Source organism: Bidens hawaiensis, unplaced genomic scaffold (assembly GCF_021521415.1).
Source record: "Bidens hawaiensis isolate Kalapana, Puna unplaced genomic scaffold, B.hawaiensis_p1.1 tig00010383_1, whole genome shotgun sequence".
Taxonomy (NCBI): Eukaryota; Viridiplantae; Streptophyta; class Magnoliopsida; order Asterales; family Asteraceae; genus Bidens; species Bidens hawaiensis.
The window spans coordinates 633,649-658,116 of NW_027491788.1; the positions used below are offsets into that span (position 1 = coordinate 633,649).

The 24,468-nt window shown below is 35.3% G+C and overlaps 1 protein-coding gene across 1 annotated transcript; it reads right to left on the reverse strand.

The window, feature by feature from the left end:
• Window positions 1–23,535: 23,535 nt before the first annotated feature.
• LOC143534990 (UDP-glycosyltransferase 71D1-like) lies at window positions 23,536–24,183 on the reverse strand. The gene has a single exon (XM_077029348.1). It carries the CDS (start codon window positions 24,181–24,183, stop codon window positions 23,536–23,538), a length of 648 nt encoding a protein of 215 aa, XP_076885463.1.
• Between the last annotated feature and the right edge of the window lie 285 nt (window positions 24,184–24,468).

Consider the following 24,468-nt stretch of genomic DNA (forward strand, 5'->3'; position numbering starts at 1 on the left):
ACAGCTCTTCTGACATGGCTTCAACCCAGGAGTTCTCTTTCAGTGCAGCCCTATAGTCCTTGGGTTCTACCTGTGAAATAAAACAAGCAAAAAGACATCTATTAATGTTACCGGAAGTACTGCGTGTTTGGATGCTAGCGGATGGATCTCCAATGATGTTCTCAGTCGGATGTTGACGATGAATTGGTAGTTGTGGAATCTGGTCGACATTCTCGACTTGTGTGGCCTCAAGCTGGATAGTCAGACTCTATGGGATGAAAAACAGTGGTCGCAGGGACAGAAGCACTTGGTTGATGAATAATTTCACCTTCTTGCGGTTCGACCAAGTGTTCTAGAGCAATGGGACCTTCCCATAGGTTGTCATAGAATGGAACAACTACTGTTGGAACAGATGAAGTGTTGGTGTCATCAGAAGCATCATTTGGACTTGTTTCAACCTGAGCATTTGATGCATTGACCTCCATTGCAGGTTCTTGATTGTCATCTTCTGAGGGAGGTGTGGGGACAGATTCCACCACACTTGGTTCTGAAGGAGATGGCTCTGCTTAATCTACTTGAACATCTTGAATGTTGTCGGCTGACACATATGAATCAGAATCTGAATTAGTCATGTCTTCAACAACTGGCATTTCAGTGGTGTCGGCAGAGGGCTGCTCATCAATAATCGGGGCTGGTTGATTCGCCATAGGTTGTATATTAAGTATTGGTGCAGCTGCAGATATGTCAACATGTCCAAGATCTTTCAAAACAGCATGCATCAGGATAGTCAGGATAGACTGATCATCAGCAGGTTGAACCGATGGAGAAACAACAGGGGAAACCATTGGTACATCTAGTGTCATGTACATTCCACGAAACTGCCTGAATAAGCTTTCATAATCAAACATCTAGTCCGGACCATTGTGTGCATCAGTAGGGTTCAATTCTTGCCAATCAATGTTAAAAGACTCCAAGATTACTCTAGTTTTCTTGTTGTAGACTCGATAAGCACATTTGTCAGCAGCATAACCAACAAAATAGCACTCATCCGCCTTTTCAGCAAACTTGGAGGTCGTTCTGGCATTTGTTTGGAGTATGGTACATGGACATCCAAACGTTCTGAAGAAATTCACCCTTGGCTTCATTCCATAAAAGACTTCATACAGAGTCTTGTTCAGTCTTTTGTTCAGAAGCACACAATTCTGGGTAAAGCAAGCAGCGTTGATGGCTTCACCCGAGAAGATCAATGGCAGTTTGGAATATGAGAGCATTGTTCTAGCGGCTTCCACCAAAGTACGGTTTCTTCTTTCAGTCACCCCATTTTGTTCGGGAGTGTAAGGTGCGCTGAGTTGATGAATAATTCCCTTGTTGTAACAGAATTCATTCACCACCTTGTTGCAAAACTCTGTGCCGTTGTCACTTCTGATACACTTCACCTTCTTATCAGTTTGATTCTCAACCAACACAATAAACCTGAGCAGAAACTGTGATGTCTCGTCCTTGTGCCCTAACAGAAATGTCCGACTAAAACGCGAGAAATCGTCAGTAATAACCAGACAATAGGCTTTTCGACCTATTGCCAATGGTTGAATTAGACTGAAAAGATCCATGTGCAACAACTGAAGAGTGAAGTTTATGGAATTGACGGTCTTGGGTCTGTGAGGGAGCTTGTGCTGTTCGCATTTAGAGCAAGATAAACATTTTTCAGCACAATGGAAAGATTTTACAGGTAAGCCCCTCACATGGTCACCTTTAACCAACTTATTCAAGTTCTTAAAGTTCACATGACCTAAACGTCGATGCCATAAAGATGAATCATTCTCCGAGGCCTTGGACATCAAGCAAGAAGCAGAACGCATGGAATAATTGCTTCTCATATCCATAATGTAGGCATCATTCAGAGTACGCAACATAATCCATTCTTTAGGGACCTTAAAACCTGGTTTCAGAATGAGACATTCATTTTCTGTAAATAGAGTTGAGAATTTCTTATCAAAGATTTGAGACACACTGAGCAGGTTGTGGTTGAGCTGTTCCACCAGATTAACCTCATCGAATGTCAAAGTACCATTCGAGACCTTCCCTTGTTTGGTTATTTCTCCTCCAATGTCGCCGGCAAAAGAAACGTGTCCACCATCGTATGATTTGATGTCGAACAATAGGGACTCGTCTCCTGTCATGTGTCGGGTGTAGCCACTGTCCAAGTACCAAATGCTGTTGACAGGCCGTTCTGGCTGACCCTACACACATGAACAACCAATTAGTGGAGGGTTTCCCGAGACGTGCTTGTCTCGGGAAGATTAAACACAAAATCACCAAGTTTAATTTTATGATTTCTGAAAATGTAATCCTTTGGTGAGTCAAAATCTGAAGAGCAATCCCTCGAGAAACCTGAATTATGATTTCCTCGGTTTTGAAATGATTTTCTTGATTGCCTTCGTTTTGGTTTAGGCTTAATCACAAAATCTTCTTGATTAGCCTTTGAGAAATCTTTTGAAGGGTTCTTGGGCTTTTGAGCTTCAGATCCCTTAGCTAACCGCTTCCTTTCTCTTTGGGTTAGCCAAAATGGTTTCTTGGGTTTTTCGGTTCTTTTAGGTCTTAAATCTGTCTCACTGGCTGAAGTGTAAGTTTGGTTAGGCATTTTCTTGATTTGAGCATTATACGTAGGAAATGTCTGACCAAACTTACTGTTGAAGTCTCTTTGTTGCTTATGCCAGTTCTTGCAATGTCTTGCAAGATGAGACAGATTGCCACAAACAAAGCAACATTTTCTTTTGATGCAATTATGGATATCTTGATCACTGAGATATGTGGGATAAGGTGATGTGGTTGGGTTAACTTGTCTGTGACCTAAATCTGTCTGATAATGATGAACATTTGAAAATTTTGAAGCAAAATAATTTGAATACCTAGGTTTCTGTTGAGAAAAATAATAGGCATTATCACACTGATTATAATATTGAGAACTATTGTTGTAATTTGTATTTTGAGAAAAAGAGTTTTTCTTTGGTGGCACATATTTACAGGAAGTGCTAGGTTTTTCATTTACAAAACTTGATTTCTCTTTAGTTAAGTTCTCAACATGATGATCAGTTGATGAACAACTAGGACTTTTCTTCTCATCAACCTTAGCTTCGATTGTTTCATCAAAAATAGTCTCACATTCTGAATCGGATGAAGAACATTCACTTTCATTACAAGCATTTGTACAACTATCATCACTAGATGATTCACAAAATACATCCTTTGATCTAGACATTAAACTTCCTAACATAGACTCACACACTTTATTACAGACAGGATTTTTAATCGTTTTTGTTAGACCCACACAAGATTCAAAACGTGGTTCTAATTCTCCTTTTGGTTTACAACCTTGGTTAACCTTTCCACAACACCACTTACATCACCTGCTACACAAGACATGTTGATGTTAGACTTATCAGATGACGGAATTTGAGCTTTTGATGAAGAGGCGGCAGGAATGAATTTCACTGGTTTTGGTACCTTACCAATCCCATAGGCCATCTCTTCATCAAGAAAAGTATTATAGCTAAAATGGGGTAGGCAAGTGTAATTATCATTCATTGGTGGAGGCACCGCTGAATAATCATAACCTAGTCCCGATTTAACTTTAGTACTTCTCTGAGCTCCAATAAGATCATCTAATTTCTCAGATGATGCTTCAAATCTTTCAACTTGTTTTTCCTTTTCTCGTTTATCAGAAAGATCAAGTTTCAACTTTTCAATCTCATCTTTTAAGTTGTTAATTATGTTCTTGTAATAGATGACATTGTGCTCTTCTTGAAAAGTTTTAAGTTTGAGATTTGCAACATCATCGTGATGAGTTTTGATCTTTTCAACATAGATCTTGTCAGCCTTTACATATTCGGTATTTAGTTGACGAAGCTTTGCATTTTCTTTCAAAACTTCGTCCTGAAGATATCTATAATATGTAACTTTATTCAGGCAAGCTTGAGAGCAAAGATTTTTGTTTACCTCATCAGTGGGTGACGCATCAGAACTTGCAGCAGTAGACGAAGAAGCTTCATCATTTGTTGTGAAACTATGCCAGCCATGTTGAGAGGATTCTGCAGCTCTTGGAATTGATCATCCCAATCCATACCAGTTTGGATCTCCGATTGGGAGACAAGGGCCTTTGAGTTTGTACTTGAATTACCCTTGTGTGGATGATTCCCAACTCTTTGAGCTGAGCTGCTTGGCTTCTGCACTTCATGTCTTTTTCCAGCAACTTTGTTGTTTTCTTCCTTTGTCACTTCGGTCACACGTATATCATTTGCTGGCTTTTAGGGATTCATGCATTCCGTGAAAAATGACCCATCTCACCACAGTTGTAGCATCGTAGCTTCGACTTGTCAAATCCAATTCTTTTTCTGTCAGAGTCATTGAAGCTATCCTTCCCATACGTCTTCATGAAGTTTGTGGCTCTTTGCACAGCCATTTGCCATTTGGTACTTGATATCCATCTTTTCGAGATCCTTCTGATTGATATCTTTCAAATCCCCAGTCACAAAGTATGACGACAATAGATTTCCCTACAATAATTCTTCATGACACGATAGAAAGGCATGAACTATTGAGACATTTGAGTCATTCAACAACAGAAGAGCTTCATAGTAACTTGAAGGTTTGCTTGTTTGAGATTTTGAAGATGAGGAAATCCCTTGAGCTTTCAATGCTTGGGCAACCGCACTGTCGACTGCCTTCTGAAATGAACTTGTACTTGAAGAGTCTGATTGATTGCTGGTTGAGATGAAAGCAGATGGTTGTGATGGCACACTTGGGGAGTACTTAGGAGTAGTTACAGGATACACGTTCTGTTGAGTCTTGCTGATGAAAGCAGTTGGCATTGAGGAAGCACTACTCACTAGCTTGATTCAGAGAACTTAGATGATTGTTCATTCTCATCTGCTCATCCATTTCAAATGACTTGATAGTAGAAATCAGATCATTGTTTGTCATGGCATTCAGATTGGTTGTTCTCATGATCGTGATTGTGTTTGTACTCCAACTATAGGGCAACAAATTCATCAACTTGTGATTAACCTCAGAGCTGGTTATGTTGACACTGGCAGCTCTGACTCTAACCATCAGCTTCTTAAATCTCTTTACCAAATCTAACACAGATTCACCTTGTCGATGGTTGAACATATTGAACTCTTCCTTCAATAGGGCCTTCTTGTTTTCCCTAATTTTAGCATTGCCTTCAACCTTTTCAACAAGTGCTTCCCATAAACCCTTGGCACTTGTGTGTTCACGAAGAGTCTCAGTGATCTCATTAGAAAGACAGACAATTAAAATGAGATAGGCTTTCTTGTCTTGTGCTAACAAGTCTCTGTCTGCTTGATCATAGTTTTCAACAGTCTTAAGTTGTTCCCCAGCATTAGTGCGAGTGACAAGAATATGAGGACCTTGTTCAAAACATCTCATCAGGCCAATTTCAGTCAATGAGATGTAGTTCATGAACCTCCATTTGAAGTCGGCAAAGTTGTCATCTAAAGTCATAAACTTAGGAGGCTTTTGAGGGGTTCCCACTTGGTTTTCTAACAACAAATATCCTTTTAACAACTCAGAATCAGTGCTCGTCATGGTCTTGGTAGTCTCAAACACTTTACAACCCTTAAACAGTTTAAATTTTTAAAACAGTTAACTTTTTCGCGCGAAACACCTTTTCAAGCGAAGCGAAAAAATGGTTCAAGCGAAGTGAAAAGGTGAATAGTGGTGCGAAGCGAAAAAGTTGTGAACAGTGATGCGAAGCGAAAAAATTCTATGCGAAGCGAAAAATGTTCAAGCGAAGCGAAAAAATTTTAAGCTTCCAGAAGCAATCTTTCTTGGGATCTGTTCCACCTAACTTGTCAGTACAAGGTCAAAGGTTGGTACATTGATTTTGATGCCATGAGAAGCGAAAATCTTAACTTAGCAATTTATCACTTTTAAAAACCTGTAATCTCCAACTTTAACACTTTTAAACCCAAAACCTTTGGATTTAAGGCTTGTACACTTGTTGTTTTTCACCAAGAACATATTCTAAGACATTTTATGAACTTGAAGCTGAATCCTTTTTGTAGTTTTCTTAGTTTTGTTGTTTTTATGATTTTCTTTGTCAAGAACACTCGTTTTCTACTATTCAAGATCAAAACCCAAGGTTGTGATCCAAACCCTCAACTAGTGATACCAATTGTAGGTCCCGATGTGGGCGGATCTAACAATAGTCTTGGATCAACCAAGCTTAGTGCTAGCGAAAATCACACTAAGCCACCTAAGCGGTCTCGGATCTTGAGATGTTATTTTGGGTAGAGAGAGAGATGACAGAAAGTGAGAGAGTGTGTTAACAAAAGGTTTTTCTTTTGAATATCAACAACCAACCTTACTTCTCATGGCATGCTTCCTATTTACAGGGAAGCATGCATGAGAAGTAAGTCACATCAAATGCCCAATGGGCTTTACAACATTATTTCTCTTAGGCCTATTACATTCAAAACTAATAACTAGTGATACCAATTGTAGGTCCTGATGTGGGCGGATCTAACAATAGTCTTAGATCAACCAAGCTTAGTGCTAGCGGAAATCACACTAAGCCACCTAAGCGGTCTCGGATCTTGAGATGTTATTTCGGGTAGAAAGAGAGATGACAGAAAGTGAGAGAGTGTGTTAACAAAAGGTTTTTCTTTTGAATATCAACAACCAACCTTACTTCTCATGGCATGCTTCCTATTTACAGGGAAGCATGCATGAGAAGTAAGTCACATCAAATACCCAATGGGCTTTACAACATTATTTCTTTTAGGCCTATTACATTCAAAACTAATAACTAAAGCCCAAAACATATAATTACAATATAAAAGACTAAAACAAAATGGGATTAACAGATATTCTTGAGTTATGAAATTTTTTTTTGACAAATTCTGATGAATGAATATGAGAGAGAGGGTATCTTTGATCTCTATCCCCAAACCTCTTTTAACGTTGTTGTGCGCTCACATATTTTCAAATTGAGCCTAACTATTACACATAAAGCCACTTTTGGTCATACCTAGAAGTTTTCAAATATATTATTGATCATGTGATTTTGTTTGCTAGATATGCTAAAATAACTACACGAGAACATCGAGGTATTAACATTATGCCACAGATATCAACATGCAATTTTTTTACAAGCAAAATATATATGTAAATTCAAATTTATAAAAGATACCAATACAAAAATTTAAACAACTAAATTAGGGTTGCGTAAGTGTATCAGTAGCTTATCTTCTATATATAAACCAACGAATCATTAGAAACTATCATGCTGCAACATCATTAATCGTTTATATAAATTCGTGCTTTATAATATCCTTTGGGAAATCAATATACAATGTGGATAAAATCGTTATTACAGGGTTAGGGTAAACAATTTCAAGTTTGTCGATGATGGAAATTACTAGCTAACTCGTGTCATTCATGCTCGACATTGTTGGAACATATATATGCAAACCGTATGCCACTTAAATTCAACGTAAAGGATTTTTATATTTAATTTCAGTTTGCACTTTGTAATGGTAATGGGTTGAAAAGGCAATCAACTACTAAATATTTTTTTCATTTAAATTCAGTTTGCACCATAAACTTTTGAAGTAGTTTTTCTTTAGTAAATCACTTATGTTAAACTACCGGGGCTGAGAAGTTTAATTCTCATTCATGTTAAAAATACAATTATTTTCTAATTATTTAATATTTAGTTTACAAAATATTATAATTCTATACGATTTTTAAGAGTTAAGCGGTATAGTGTTTTGAGTAAAACTAAATAAAAGTGCTGTTCGAAAATAGATTTGATTATGGTTTGTGATATGACATGATGTGTAATATAATATTATCAAAATATGATATGATACGATACGATACGTTATGCTATGTTATGATACGCTATGATATGTTATGACACGACAAGATACGATACGATATGATGAGTAATATGATATGATATCATGCATAATAACATTATATAAAAATAATATGTGGTACGTAATGTGATATCCTATGAATATGTAACTACATACCAACCCATTGAAGATTGGCGTTGACGCATCATATAAGTTTCTGTTTTGTAGTGTACATACTATTTATTCTTGTCCTCCATATGGAATTTTACACCACCATATGACACAATTAATTCGGATAACTTGACCCCATTTTAAACAATTGAATCGGATAATTCAAGCTCCTTTCAATTAATGAAAAACTACTATATTAACGACAATTTTGTAGGTCCGGAAACCGAATCCGATAAATGAACAAATTTTGTTCTTTATAAGCAATCGAGACGGGTGCGGTGAAATAAAAAAATCAAACATATAACGTAAAGATAATAAAGGATATCAACAACTCCGTAATCGATTTAAAAGATTGATAATATTAAACGAACCGATCCCACCAAGGTGAGCTCCCCTTGGTTGGTTGATTACACCATACAAACACACACTTACATATGACAACAAATGTCCTATATATAGTCAAATAAAAACATTCTAGAAGATCTCCTCCCCGTTGAAGCTAAACGCATGCAGAGAAGCTCTCGTCTCGTATCCGGATTTTGCCCACTTTAATTATTTGTTTGACCAAAATATATTTAACAAGATTCTCCATATTGTTATCACAAGCCACAAATTATTGGCCTTATAATCACCTACTTGACTTGTGATATCAAAGCATTGTCAAACCGTGTCTCGCATCTTCACAAATTATCCGATAAACTGAAGCCTCTTCGTTTCAATTCACCTCCTCAAGTTATAACCCACCTAATTACATTCATGAATGAGTTCTCGCTTCGTTATCCATTCTCTCGGATCTTAAGCAATATAGGTTGAGATGAGCTCAAATATCAACAAATAGTTCTCGATATACCGGCTTTAACGGCCACAAAGCTTATTAATTCGTTTGAAGTTCACCTTTCGGATCCGATTTCTTGAATGGCTTGAAAATAATATGGAGATAATAAGCTTTGAAGACGGTCAAACAATGACGAAAAGCAGATCCATTTGGACTTTCTTCAGTTTGTCAATCCGAACAAAAATTTCTTTCTCGGCCGAGTAGTTGTGTTCTCCATTAAACATAATCAATTTTGACATTGACATAGCCAAATCCATTAATACAAGCATGAACCGGTTAAATATGAACTCATTTGTAGGTTCAGATTTATCTCCTGTATAATTTTTTAGCCCAACTAATATTCATAGGCAAACAAAAGCCCAACCCTATTTATAATTAGATTAGGGCACGCTGAAGAAACATTTGGTGCATAAATGTGAGCCGCCATTCATCATAGCCTCTTGTGACATACAACCGAAAAATCGATTCCGATCAGCCCACATCTCACCAGAAAACCATGCTCCAACAGTGACCATTTACACATCCGCATTGTCATCTCTAAAAGCTGCAATTGTCCACCACTATATATTATCCATTACCTGTTGCTATGTTGGTTTACTAGAGAACTGCCGTCACGAGTACTCCTACACGCCGTCACCGGGGAACCACTATATATTATCTATTACCAACTCATATTACAAAAGTTTTGAAAATAAAAGTTCTCTCCACCTTTCATCTTTTCTCTCTTTTATTTTAACAAAAATAAGATCCGAGATCCGAGTGTTGTCAGTGATTTCCACTAACCAATACTGATTGATCCGAGTAATGTTGGGAGATCCATCTAGAGGACCTACAAGTGGTATCAGATCTTTCGGCTCGCCTTTTTGTGGTTTTTGGATCAAACTTTTTGGATTTTGATATTAGTTTTTGTTGGATTTGAGGTTGTTTTTCGTGTTATCAACTTATTTTGGAGTCTCTTACACCTTAGAAATACACGAAAATCACCAAATCTAAGTTTTTAGTGTTTTATGTTTTTATGTCTTTGTTCATATTTGGCTTAAAACCTCATATCTAGGCCGATTTAGTGGTTTTTAGACTAAAGTATTTTTTACTTTTTGGGAGTTTAGGTGCTATATTTTCAAAATAATAATAATAACAATAATTGCAGCAACTCGAGTTGCACGGGTACTGTAACAACTCGATTCACACGAGCACTTTAGCAACTCGGGTATTGTAGCAAAAAAATATGAGTCGAGTCGATTACAAATAAAAAAATAAAAATGTCTTATGATCCTAAGCTTGAAGGAAATCTGGATACGAGGGAAAGCCGAAAGGAAATATTAAAAAGAGAATACGAAATGTTTAAACATATTCAAGGAGAATCGATTACCTCTTTCATCAACAGATTTGAGTCACTCGTCACTAAAATGAGAAATGCCAATATCATCAATGGTTTCTTTGAGATCAACATGAAGCTATTGAATTCACTACCTTAGACATGGAAAATCAATGTGGTTACCATAAAGAGAACCAAAAACATGAATACCATAACACTTAGGGCTGTAACAAACCGAACGAACACGAACAAGGCCTTGTTCATGTTCGTTCGTTAAGGAAATAATGTGTTCACGAACGGTTCACGAACATTTACCAAACGAGATTTTATGTTCGTGTTCGTTCATTAAGGAAATGAATGTGTTCACGAACGTTTCATGAACACAAGCGAACACAAATAAAAATTAATAGAGCCTAGAAATTGAGACCGGCATATTCATCGATGTGAATAATAAAAGTCTGTAAACAAATCAAACAAACACAAACAAGGGTATGTTCTTGTTCGCTCATTTAACTTTAAACGAATACGAACACTTAATTGAATAAATATTTATATTCATTTTCGTTTATTTAAACAAATGAACATTTGTGTTCATTTATGTTCATTTGTTTATAATCTAAACGAACATAACTGAACAAAGATAAACGAATATAAATGAGCATAGATGACAAATGTAAATGAACACAAATAAACATAAACGAACGTAAATGAAAACACTTAAATGTACTCAAATTAAAAAATGTAAAAACCTTTAATTAGATTACTCATCCAGATAATAAGTAATTATTTTCTATTAATACATAAACGAACATAAATAAACAGATACAAATGAACATAAATAAACGAACGTTCGTGAGCACAAATGAACGAACATAAATGAACGAATGGAACATGTGTTCATGTTCGTTCGTTTAATTAAACGAACACAAATATTTTGTTCGTGTTTGTTCGTTTATTAAATAAACGAACATAAACGAACTTCCCGCCGTATGATTCACGAACGTTTGGTTCGTTTACAGGCCTAAATTAACACTCTCAGAGTTGACTTCTACTATCAACTAATAGATGATAAGCTCTGAATGAACAATCATTCCAAAAAAAAAAATAAACCTGGGAAAAGTGCTGCAGGTGGAAGCAGTCATGCAAGTCCTATCCTTCCTGGTACACACAAATCTAAGCACTCAAGAATGCAATCACAAATTTGAGTTCTATAGAAATAACTACGATGTTGTTGTAAAAGAGAACTTATGGTTAAAAAGTTTGAATGACCAATATGTCAAAGCTGATAAGATTTACACCACCAAGATACAAACTCACCATGACGACAATGCAAATTTGAAACTAAAAATTTTTCAATCACAAAAGGAAGTTGAATATTATAAAAATATCACAAATTTAAAAACTGAAATTGAGAAATTAGAAAATGAGCTTTCTGATAAGAAATCAACTTCTGAAAAACAAGAATTAGCGGTTGAAAATTTTGAAATAGCATCATGTAAGTTAAATGATATTTTAGAGCACAGAGAAGTGCTAAACTAAAGTCGGGACTAGGCTATGATTACACAGCTGTACATCCACCAATGAATGACAATTACACCAGCCTGTCCCACTTTAGTTACAACACTCCTCAAGAGGAAGAAATGGCATATGGTGTTGGTATAATACCAAAACCTGTAACATTTGTTCCTCCAGCTTCTAAAGCAACTGCTCCAATACCTGTAAGTGTTGATTCTAGTGGTGATTCATCCTGTTCAGCAGGTTGTGTTGATGAAAGTAGGTCGGTGGAAACGGACACGAGTTGTGATTGTGAAACCGTTTGTGATGAAACTTTTGTTGAAAAATGTGTCAATTAAAATAGGCCTGTTGAGGTGAACATATCAAGTTGTTCGTCATCTAGTTGTGAGCCTAAGGATAATTCAAGTAAAAGCAAAGTTTTGGAAAATGAAAAGGAAAATACTTCATGTAAATGTGTTCCACCAAATAAACAATCATTTTCTCAAACAACCAATCAATTAAGAAATCCTTGGTCATACAACTTCTGTGATAACAACTATTATGGTCATTATCAACAAAATTTTGTTGATCCTTATTACATAAATGTGTTTTATAATCATGTTCCTTTCCAGTGATCACCTTTCCCATCACACCAACTACATTATAGTTCTGATGAGTTCTATGGCACTCCTAGGAGAAACTGCAGTTTTGTGTGTGGTCACTCTTCTTACCTTGCAAGACATTGCAAGCACTGGTTCAAGCAACAAACTGGTATTCAAAGGCGGCTTAGTCAGTCCCCAAAAGGAGCTTTTAGTAGCCCTGATTCAAGGACTGATCAAGCTAATAGTGAACCAAGTGAAGTGGATGTGAGATCCAAAGTAAATAAGGAAAACACAAAAAGAAACCTTTTCGGAAAAACAAAAATAATAAAATCAAAAAGGATCCTAAGACTGTAAAGTCTAAGGATTCAACAAAAACAGTTTCAAAATCAAGAAAAGAAAAGTCCAAAATTGCGAAAACCAAGAAACAAGTTTTTACTTGAATTCTAAGGACTATTCTTCATAAAGAGAGGCTGCACTAAGAAATAAATGGTTTTCAGGAAATAAATTAAGTTTGGTCGGTTTACGGTTGACCTTCCCGGGACAAAAGTATCATGGGAACCCATATCAATTTAAACGTATAGTGCATGCAGGGTCAATCAAGGAGGACTATCAATAGTATTAGGTACTCAGATAGTGATTGTACCCCATATCAGCATATGATGGGAGATGAACCCTTGCTATTTGTTGCTAAACTATTCGATGGCAGATTCGAGTCTTTCATAAGAGACATGGCAGGACAAGCTTCAACGAAGGGAAGTGTTTCATATGGTACTTTGTGCTTCAACAACGCCAACCTTGTTCTAATGGCTCAACCACAACTTATCGAGTGTTTCTCAAATTAATCTCGTCCAACTACTTCTTTCAAGTGATGGATCCAGTATCATTTCCTGGGTCTTGGTTTGAATCTCTTCAACCTTGTTATACAATGTGATAATGCATGCTTAAGATAGTCCATCTGACAACAACTTTGCTGACCTTTTCACTAAAGCCATCGATCATGCCCGATTTGAATTTTTAGTCGAATAGCTCGGCATTATCAATTTTGATTAAAGCAACCTATTTAACTTTTTGTTTTAAAATTGTAAATATTTTTCAATATGTCACAAATTTGGAGGGAGAAAATGAGTTATCTATAACTCATCAAAAAGATTTTCATTTTGTAAGTTTAAGTAAAACTAACATGAGTCATTTGACTTAATAAAAATATTTTACATTCTTTTAAGAAAATCAAAAAAATGTTTCTAAAAGTACTATCCCGTTAAGAGGGAGCTCTTTTTAGAGGGAGTCAGATAATTAAAACTTTTAAAAAAATTTTGAGAAATTGATCCGACCCTTGGAAAGGGATAAGAAATTATCTCTAACGATTTTAGCACATGAAAAGAGTAGATCAAAAGCCAACAAGATCATTTCTTGATGTGTAAATAGGCTTGACAAATGAGTAAGTGTCATAGTGATATAAACTTAAATATGTGCATATGCTAGTGGTTACACGTTATGAAGCGGTTGCCGACTCCAACTAAAGTCACATCAATGAAGGCAGAAATGTAAATAACATGTCATACCCAAGCCTCTCTTTACCTGATCACAGTTGTCTTATGCAATCTAGTGTCAATTTTAATCTTTGTTGAGTCAAGAAAAATGTCAAGAAAAGAAAAAGAAAAGGAGTCAGAAAAGAAATGAATAGAAAATGTCAAGAAAAGGAGTCAGAAAAATGTCAAGCCTTTCTTCATTTATTTTAATTCAAGTATTGAACTTTCTGTACGCGATAATATTGTATTATCCGACTTGACTGTTAAGGCCCTGAGTCTTCTGCTATATTTATTTTCTTTCTTTTGTTCAAGCCTTGGACTTTCTTTATTTGTAGTCATAAAACACCTGATTGCTAAGGCCGTGAACTTTTGCTTTATTTTAGTATTTCTAGATTTAGTCAAGTGTCCAAATTGTCAATAAGCATACTATGATCAAATAAGAAAGGTTTAAGTCAAGTTGAGGTGACATGTGAAAGCAAATTAAGCCCAAGGTATGATGGAGTCTGTAACTTGTCATATTAAATTGGGACCACACAAGCATTATGCTTAATCTATACCTTAACATATCACATTGACATTCAAATACTTGTTAAGTTTAAAGTGGACAAATTATATCTACAATTGACTTTGGGCTCTTAACATAATAATTTCCAAACAGAAGTTTGATCTAGAATGTTAAGAGATAATGCGATTCCATATTGTGATCTTTCTCACAAAAATATTAAAATCGTTATAAAATTTTTTTAAATATTATTGGTATGTAATATTAATTTCATCTTTACTCTTATCTTATTTTTGTTTTTCGTCTTATTTTATGTTTCAACTTCAAAATATTATATACATATTTTTGTTATTTTAAAATATATGAAAATGCCAAAAAGATTTTTAAGTTTTTATTATATTCGTGCATATTTTACTAAACCTTGTTTCATTCAAAATTATGTGTTTTATTGTCAAGGTCGTTTATGCAAAATTTGTTGAAAACCTAGGACTTAAACAAATCACGTACAAGTTCAGGGACTGAAATTGGGATGGTCTGTGAACAACTTCTTCTTTGACCCTCAAGAAGGTCTGTGAACGAATCTTATTCATTCTAAGTTTTGTGCAGTTATACATGGACAGGTAGATCAAGATCAAGTCTGTTTGGAGTTACAAATGTTGAAGCGCTTAAAAGAAAATGGGAATGTGAAAACTTGGTTTAACTTAAAAAGAAACTGAATATATCTGAAGACAAGGAAAGAAACCAATCGGCTCAAGAAAGTCAATGAAAGGAAAATTAGATGTCGAGCCTCCCGCATTTGATGTTTCTAAAATTTGCTGTTGCCGATCCTTCCTAGAAAATAATAAGATTGAAATTCAAGTCTACAAGACTGGAAAATAAAGATTTGTCCAAAATCCATTCTGGTTCAAGATCCTGGATCAAGACAAATACTAAGTCTCAAGAAATAATAACGAAACAAAGAACTTGACGAAGGTTCCTCAACATACTCAATCCTAGAGGGAGATTATTTGGCCAATATTCTATATTGTTATTAGGATTGTGTATGTCGTTCTAGTTTGCTTTTAGTCGATGTATTACGTACTCGTTACGTTTATTTTGTACGGTAAAAATGTAAACTTTGGATAAATGGGACCCTGTAAAAGGGTCACTTTACCCACTTCTCCACAACAACTCATATTACACAACTTTTGAAAATAGAAGTTCTTTCCACCTTTCATCTTTTCTCTCTTTTACTTTAACAAAACTAAGATCCGAGATCTGAGTGTTGTCGGTGATTTCCACTAACCAACAACACGGACTGATCTGAGTAAAGTTGGCAGATCCATCTAGAAGACCTACACCGATCTTTATACAAAGAACAAAACTGATGAAGGGATTCCATTCTTTACTACTGAACATTTTGAATAGGAAGATTTAAGACTTGAGAAAGAGAAGGATAAAGAGTAAGCTATGCCAAAGACAAAAGGATCATCTTGTTTATTTGATTATGATGCTAAAAGGTTCAACTAGTGGCTTGAAGAAACACCACGCTTTCCAGAATAGTACTACATTCAAGCTCAAGCAAAAATATCAAAAAACTAGAAAAAGATGTGTATTAGTGTGAAGACGGTGAAGGGTGACATTATATCATGGATGCACGAGCCCGATTTGAAAGTCTATTGCAAAGTGGGAGAATGGGATTCAGTATTTTGAAAGATTTACTAATATTCTCTTTATGCTGAGACAGGGCGTGAGCACACTGGCCTAGCATCCATTCATTAACCATGGGAATGTTGAGATACTAAGATGGATTCATAGCCACTTAGTTTTGAGGTAAATCAGGATTTTAAGTTTTTCCAGCCGCAAATTCCAAAAAACGAAGAAGGCTTATGAGATTAATCCAAGAACAGGTTGTAGAAAGCTTGTATTTAAAGTTAAATCGCCTCGAACAATGAAGAAGATACCTTTGAAAGTGATGCCAAATGACGTGAAGTCGAACTTCCACTCAAATTTAATCCCAAATAAACTAATTAGATAGAGGTAAATGGGTATCGAACACATGGAGTTTGTGGAATGTGTGTTAACGAAGCAGCTTATAATTTAAAGTAATATAAAAGTAAAGAACAAAAAAATAATCTTCAAGTTGTTTTTGATTTGATTTAAAAACTAACAAAACTAACACGAAAGTTTAACAATTGATCAAACAAGTATTCCTCTTGGAGTTTCAGTTTATTACGTGATACAATTGTTAAAGTTCAATGGATAAACCATAATATCTTGGTTTTGTGTAAATATAAACATTTGTGATTAACAAGAACAAAGTACTCGGATTCCAAAAACGCAAGGTCGTTACTTGATAATCAATCCATATAGCTAACCCTAATTCCTTCCACTAAATCTCAATTGCCAACGGCACTAAGAAATATGGATTAAAACTAGGTTTTAACAATATGGACAACTTACAAACAATCATATAAACATAATGATCATACTAAGCATAAAAAATTAGATAATCAATCCAAATTCAAGAACAATTAACATAAATGTTTTGTGAATAACCTTACATCCCAAGAGAAACACCAAAAAGTTTAGCCACATATAATTTGCATCTTTAATTCAATGTTTAATACGAACCAATAATGGATTATAGTGTTAATCTTCAGTTAGAATCACCCAAAATAGTGTTATATGGCACCAAAAGTCACCCCTTCAATTGCCTAAGTCGGAATGATGAATGAATAACTGAAAAGTCCCTTAACAACATTTTTTAGAGTGTAACCGCTATCAACCTGCTGAGGCTACCGTAAGCTACGATACGGTGGCTACCGTACCTTACGGTAGCCATAAAATTATTACGCTGGGAACTAACTGTTTCCGGTAGCCATTCGCTGCGTTCCTTCTACCGTAAGCCCCAAACTTCATTTTTCTTCACTCACTTGTTGGTTGTTATCTTCCCGTCTCGACTCCTTTGCTCCTTTAAATCTTGACACACTCGACCATCCTCTTTTCCTCACTTGTACCTGCAATATCACAATATAATGTAGTAACTGATGTGGTCTAAATTATATATAAGTTATATTTATATTCCCTACACTTTTGAGTTGTTTTGAGTTGGTTTTTATGAATAATATTTCTTATTGATTCACATTTGCATTTAAAGGGTTCTAAGAGATAATAAGCTAAAATGGAGTACTTTAATTATATTGAGACCAACTAATGAATAAGTCGTGCATAATTTTTTGTATTTAGATCTTTTAGTTTACTAGTAAGAAAGTGGGTACTTTAAGCATGCTTTTGAATTTTAGGTTATGGTGCATTAAAGATACATAATGGAAGCTTTATGATGTAACGCCCCAAATTCTCGTAAACGTCGTCATTCGGTGCACGTATTAAAGTGGTCATTCAAAACTATTAATGAAAATTACTTTGAGAACCAAAGAAATATGAAAGGAAAAATGAAGGGGCTATTGTGAAAATACGAAATTAAGTCACATTTTGGAAAAGTATGTTCTTGTGACAATGTGAGGCCCATATTTAACCAACCGACACAACAATTGATTTTGGAGAACCCTACAAGGGGGACTCATATTTATATTTGTTCTTCGAAAGCTTGTGTCAGACAACAATGAATAAAAAAGCCGCCACTGGACTACAATATATATTATTATTTTTTTATGGAACATAGTGAGGCTACAAAAAGGAGAAGAACCCTACGAACAGGATGAAAATGCAAGAAGAAAAGAAAGAGAAAAAAGAAAGCAAGCCTTTGGCCAACCAGATAGCGTCCAGGGTAAACACCTACTCATCTAAACATCATTATTATTCGGTTTGAATTTATTATTTTCTCATGAATTTAGTGTTTGAACCTATTTATTTTATATTGTTCTTGAGTATGGTTGTTGGCTAAACCATTAGACCGCCTTGGTTTATGATGAACTTTTGTTGACGTTGGATTTTAGTTTGGATTTTGCTTTTGTTTATGGTTTATGATTATGTAAGAGGTTTATTGTTATTCCTTCGATGCATATGCGTGTTTAGGATTGTTTGAAAAGTTTTATTGTTTCACAGTTTCTTTGGTGATTGTATGTCATATAATAGGATTCTGTTAGGTCATCTACTGTGTGTTTTTAACTAGTTTATGGTTGACTTGCAATAAAACCATAGGAGCAATATTAATAAATCAAATAGACTTAAGTGTGCTGCTAATCTAAATAGCTGAGAGGTGATAGGTTATTTTGATAGGTCCTGGTTGATTAAGATTGCTAGATTTAGTTCTTCGTGGAGACCGTCTAGGTTTGATTTTTCAGCTTTGTCTATTAATGTCGAATGAATTTATTAAACTGCCTTTGATTTCCGCGCTGTAAGGTAGGATTTCTTATGGAGGTACTTATCATAAAATAATTAGCGACCGTAAGCGAGTCTAATTAAACTGGTGTTTTTAAGAACTTAATAGAGATCCATAGGTGTCTTCTTGAGAGGGGTCAGGGTCCTGTTCGGGTTTTTTTTAAGTGACTATTTTATGATACCGGTTCCATAACTTAGCATTTTTCAACTATTTGATAATTGATACATTAGGGATTTTAGCCTAAGTGGTTGCTTGTCATCATTTGAACCAAGTTCTAAGTTTAGTCGTTTTAAGTCTTAGTGATTAATTAATATTAGTTTAATATTAGTTTTTAGTAACCCCCCCCCCCAAATAATATATATAAATAGTCGTGTATGTAGTTGAGTCTAATTTAGCTAGTTTATGTAATTAAAAGAGTCTCGTGTGTTCGATATCCGGACTTACTTAGCTGTACTAGAGTCGACCGGTTCACTTGCCGGTTAGTTTTTTTAGTTAAGTTAAGAGTCTAGAATTATTACTTAGTGCCTAGATTAGCGTTTATTTAGTTAATAAAATTAATAACTACTTTTGGCACATAAGTAACCTAAATCCTTGAAATTACACATTAAAGCATACGTTTGTATTAGAATTACCACACTTAAGGGTGGACCTTAGATCCGTAGAACTTTCATAAGGATTTCTACATGTGGTACTATGATGAGAAGACCGATGAGACTGTAATTGTTTTGGGGGCGGAGACAACGTGGCTTGTCAACCTGTCTGAAGATGATGCTCGTGTGTTATTCAAGAATCAGATAAGGGTGCACAGTAAAGACGGCGAGCTTGCAATGCAATATTAGAGAGTTGTCAGAACTTGTATATCATTCAGAATTAATTGTGGCGCTAACTTGGAAGACCAAGAGATTCTTAAAGAGACAAAGACAAAGCACAAGACGAGGGGGAGTTTGTTGATACATGTTTGACGATCTCGGTCTTTGTTTTATTGTATTTGATCTTCTTGTAATAGTAAAGGGGCTAGAAATGTAATTTGTTGTATGCACATTCGCTAAGCATGTTTCGCAAATGGTGTTTTGGGTTTAGTATGTCCATACGCTGAAATAGTCAGTGTATGAGGTTGTTTTAATCAGCCATTCGCTGGCCTGTCATCGAATGACGTAGCTAATGAGGTTCGTTCGCTAGGGATGTTAGCGAATGGACCTGCAATTATATATATAGGTTGTAACTTATGATATCAGTTAAGGAATCCGATCATTATTATTGAATTAGTGTCCAAACTCTGTCAATTTCACTTCAGAAAACACACAACACAAACTAACGCCTAATTGAACGAATCGACTATCATCATAGAAGTAGATTCGAGTTAAAAAATCGAATGATGTTAATCAAACATTCTCAGCTATACATGTGAAAAGCACATTAATGGCTAGTGTAAAAGCCTAGAAAATTGCATGGGCCGGGCTGGTTCGACTACGGGTCAAAACGACATATGAGCAAATTGCGTTTGAATCGAAACTGAATCTGAGCAAAATTAGTTTGGCTCAAAATGTGATGTTTTCAAAAAAAATATCAATTTTGTTCGGGTCATAATAACTTCCAGCAAAAAATAAGTCCAGTAAAAAAATGAATAAGTTAGTGTTGTTGATGATGCTAGGCGTGCCAATGGTTATCGTTTATTGTTAAGATATGTACCGGGTAAAAGATGTTTGGTACCTTGTATTTATTCCATACGTGATTGACAAAGAGGGGAAGGAGCCAATTACCAAAATATTCTATTTGAACATTGTATCACAGAGCTAGCCGCCAGACGGTCCTCTCCTACCCTTCCGCCTCATATTCCTCTAATATCTCTTCTTCTTTATCTTCATCGATTCCAAGTTACATTCAACAGTAACTGTTACCAATATCAAAAACTTCGTTTCTATAACCCTAGATAATGAAACCGACCAGTATACTCCGTGGCCGGAGTTATTCAAAATACACTGCCGAGGTTTTCTGGTTTACGATCACCTAATCTCTGATAAACCAACAGCTGTATCCCCCTCTAAACAACCGACATGAACCGATCCTCCTAACCATGTACTCCCACTCTTGATTAATGGCACCATATCAAACGACTTGCAACAAATTATTTTAAAGAGAAATACCACCGCCTATGCAGCATGGATGGTGTTAGAAACTTTGTTCAACGATAACAAAGCAACGTGTGCCGTCTATCTTAAATCAAAGTTTACCAACACCTGCTTTGACATTTTCCCAAATATGCTTGCATATTGTCAAGAGCCAAAAGTAATCTCCGGCCAACTGGCGAACGTAGATGCTCCGGTTACAGAAACTGATTTGGTTATTCAATTAATCACGGGTTTAAACGAGCAGTACGAAGGCATCAGTATGGTCATATAGAATACCGATCCCCTTCGTATTTTTCTAATGTTCACTATCGGCTTATCATATATGGAAGAGCATCGAAAACAACACCATGCATCCGCCGCCGCAACTGCTGCTTTGCACGCCACCTCTAGCAACTCCCATACTCAATCGGTCACTGACAACCGATAAGACTACTCATCGAAACTGGGCCACGGCCATGGATGAGGTCGTAGCAGACGGAAGAGGTCGATGTGTAGGTCCTCTAGACGGATCTCACAACTTTACTCGGATCAATCCGTGTTGTTGGTTAATGGATATCACCGACAACAATCGGATCTCGGATCTTAATTTTGTTTATATAAAAGAGAGAAAATGAAAAGAGTGGAAAGAGACTTTTATTTCCAAAGGATGTGTCTTGAGTTGTTGTTAGAGTTGAGTTGTTTGGGGAAATGAGTAAAATAACCCTTTTATAGGTCCCCATTTCTCCAAAGTTTACATAATAAACTTACAAAATAAACGTACCAAGTATGTAATACATCGACTAAAAGCAAACTAGAACGACATACACAATCCTAATAGCAGTATAGAATATTGGCCCTACAATCTCCCTCTAGGATTGAGTATATCGAGGAACCTTCGTCAAGTTCTTTGCTTCGTCTTTATTTCTTGAAACTTAGTACTTGTCTTGATCCAGTATCTTGAACGAGATTGAATCTTGGACAAATCTTATTTTCTGGTCTTGTAGACTTGAATTTCAATCTTATTTTCTAGGAAGGATCGGCAACAGCAAATTTTAGAAACATCAGATGTGGAGGCTCGACATCTAATTTTATTTTGTTGACTTTCTTATGCCGACTGGTTTATTTCCTTGTCTTCAGATACAGTTAGTTCCTTTTTAAGGTTCAACCACCAACTTTCACATTCTCGTTTTTTTAAGCACTTCAGCATATGCAACTCCAAGCATACTTGATCTTGATCTACCTGTCCATGTACCACTGCACAAAACTTAGAACGAATCAGATTTGTTCACAGACCTTCTCAAAGGTCAAAGAAGAATCCGTTCACTGACCCTCCCAATTTCAGTCCCTCAACTTGTAGGTTTCCAACAAACATTGCATGAACGACCTTAACAACAAAACACGTGATTTTGAATAAAACAAGGTTTAATAAAATATGAAAATAAAATTAAATTAAATTAAAAATTAAAAACTTAAAATCTTTTTGGGATTCTCAAATATTTTAAAATTACGAAAATATATACATAAAATTTTGAAGTTGAGGCATAAAATAAAACAAAAGAAAACAAAAGCAAAAGATAGGAGTAAAGATGATATTAATATATCAATAATATTTACAAAAGAGGTTACTAAATTATTTTTGTGAGAAAGATCATGACATGGAATCATATTATCTGTTAACGTTCTAGATCACACTTCTATTTGGACATTATTATGCTAAGGACCCAAAGTCGATTGTAGAAAAAATTTGTCCACTTTAAACTTAACAAGTATTTAGATGTTAATGTGATATGTTAAGGTATTGTTTAAGCACAATGCTTGTGTGGTCCCCATTTAATCTAACAAGTTACAGACTCCATCATACCTCAAGCTTAATTTTCTTTCACATATCACCTCAACTTGACTTAAACCTTTCTTATTATATCAAGTACACTTATTGAAACTTTGGGCACTATATTTTGGACATTTGACTCTATCTAGAAATATTAAAATAAAGCAGAAGTTCAGGGACTTAGCAATCAGGTCTTATATGACTACAAATAGAGAAAGTCCAAGGCTTGAACAAAAGAAAGAAAGCAAAACAAAACAAAACAAAACAAAAGATTCAGAGCCTTAACAATCAGGTCGGATAATGACATATAATCACGCAAAGAAAGTCCAAGGCTTGAATCAAAATAAATGAAGAAATAAATCAGAAGTTAAAAATCCTAAGATAGACCACTTTAAACTTTCGTTTTCTTTTCTTTTCATTTATTTTCTGACTCTTTTTCTTTTTCTTTTCCTGACTCAACAGAATTAAAATTGACACTTGATTACAAGACAACTATGATCAGGTAAAGAGAGGCTTGAATATGACATGTTATTTGCATTTCTGTCTTTATTGATATGACATTTATTGGAGTCAGCAACTGCTTCATAACGTGTAACCACTAGCATAGGCACATATTTAAGTTTATATTACTATGACACTTACTCATTTGTGAAGCCTATCTACATATCAAGCAATGATCTTGTTGGATTTCGATCTACTCTTTTCATGTGATAGAATCGTTAGAGATAATTTCTTATCATTTTCCAAGGGTCGGATCAATTTATCAAAATTTAAAAATTTTAATAATCTGACTCCCTCTAAACAGGAGCTCCCTCTTAGTGGGATAGTTCTTTTAGAAACATTCTTTTGATTTTCTTAAAAGAATGTAAAATATTTTTATTAAGTCAAATGACTCATTTTAGTATTGCTTAAACTTACAAAATGAAAATCTTTTTGGTGATTTATAGATAACTCATTTTCTCCCTCTAAACATAGGATTCATACCCACCTCCACTTTTGTCAAACACAGCACCTGGAAGCACATTTGCAGGAACATGATTCTGGTAACTCGGTATAACCGACTCAGAATCAGACGGATGAAAGTTAACTCCCACTCGGTTGTGGTGATCCGGGAGATGAAGCAGAAATCCAAGAAAAGCTGTGCTAAAGGAACAAAACATATAGGAAGGAACCATGAACTTGTTAGCTACATCAATCATGCAACTAGAGAACATATCAAGTACAAAACCAACAATTTGTGTTGAATCATCCGATACCAAGTCCATGATTGCGTGTTCGACTTGAGGTTTATGGCTCTCAAACACGCGGTGTACAAACATTTCAACGGATATAGACGATGAAAAGGGTTGCGGAAGATGGTTAGTGATAGCAGAAGGAATGATGATGAACTTGATGTGGTTATTTGAAGAAACAACTGACTTAGTGTATGGATCAAGATCTTTTTGAGGGGGTAAGAGGATAATAAGGACTGTAATTGATAAGTTTTCATTTTGATCTAGCAAACTCTTTGCAAATTGTATGGATCCTGTTAGATGACTTGAAGCAGCCAAAGGTATGAAAACAAGTTCCTGCTTTTTCATGGTTGTTTGCAAATGACTCCAATAACTACCCATTTTTAAATTAATGTTGTGTGACCGGTAAACCAAACACATACATCATATGGGGTCCTGCCACCTACATGTGATAATGAAAAAAAATATTGTAATTATTGTAATCAATTAGTGTATCTGGTATTATACCATGTATCCTCTATCTCTACTTATATAATTTAACATATTAATTTATGTTTCTCTAAAATTTGTTTAATTTTTAAAACCTCTCACGTCCTATATATAATCTCTCTCTCTCTCTCTCTCTCTCTCTCTATATATATATATATATATATATATATATATATA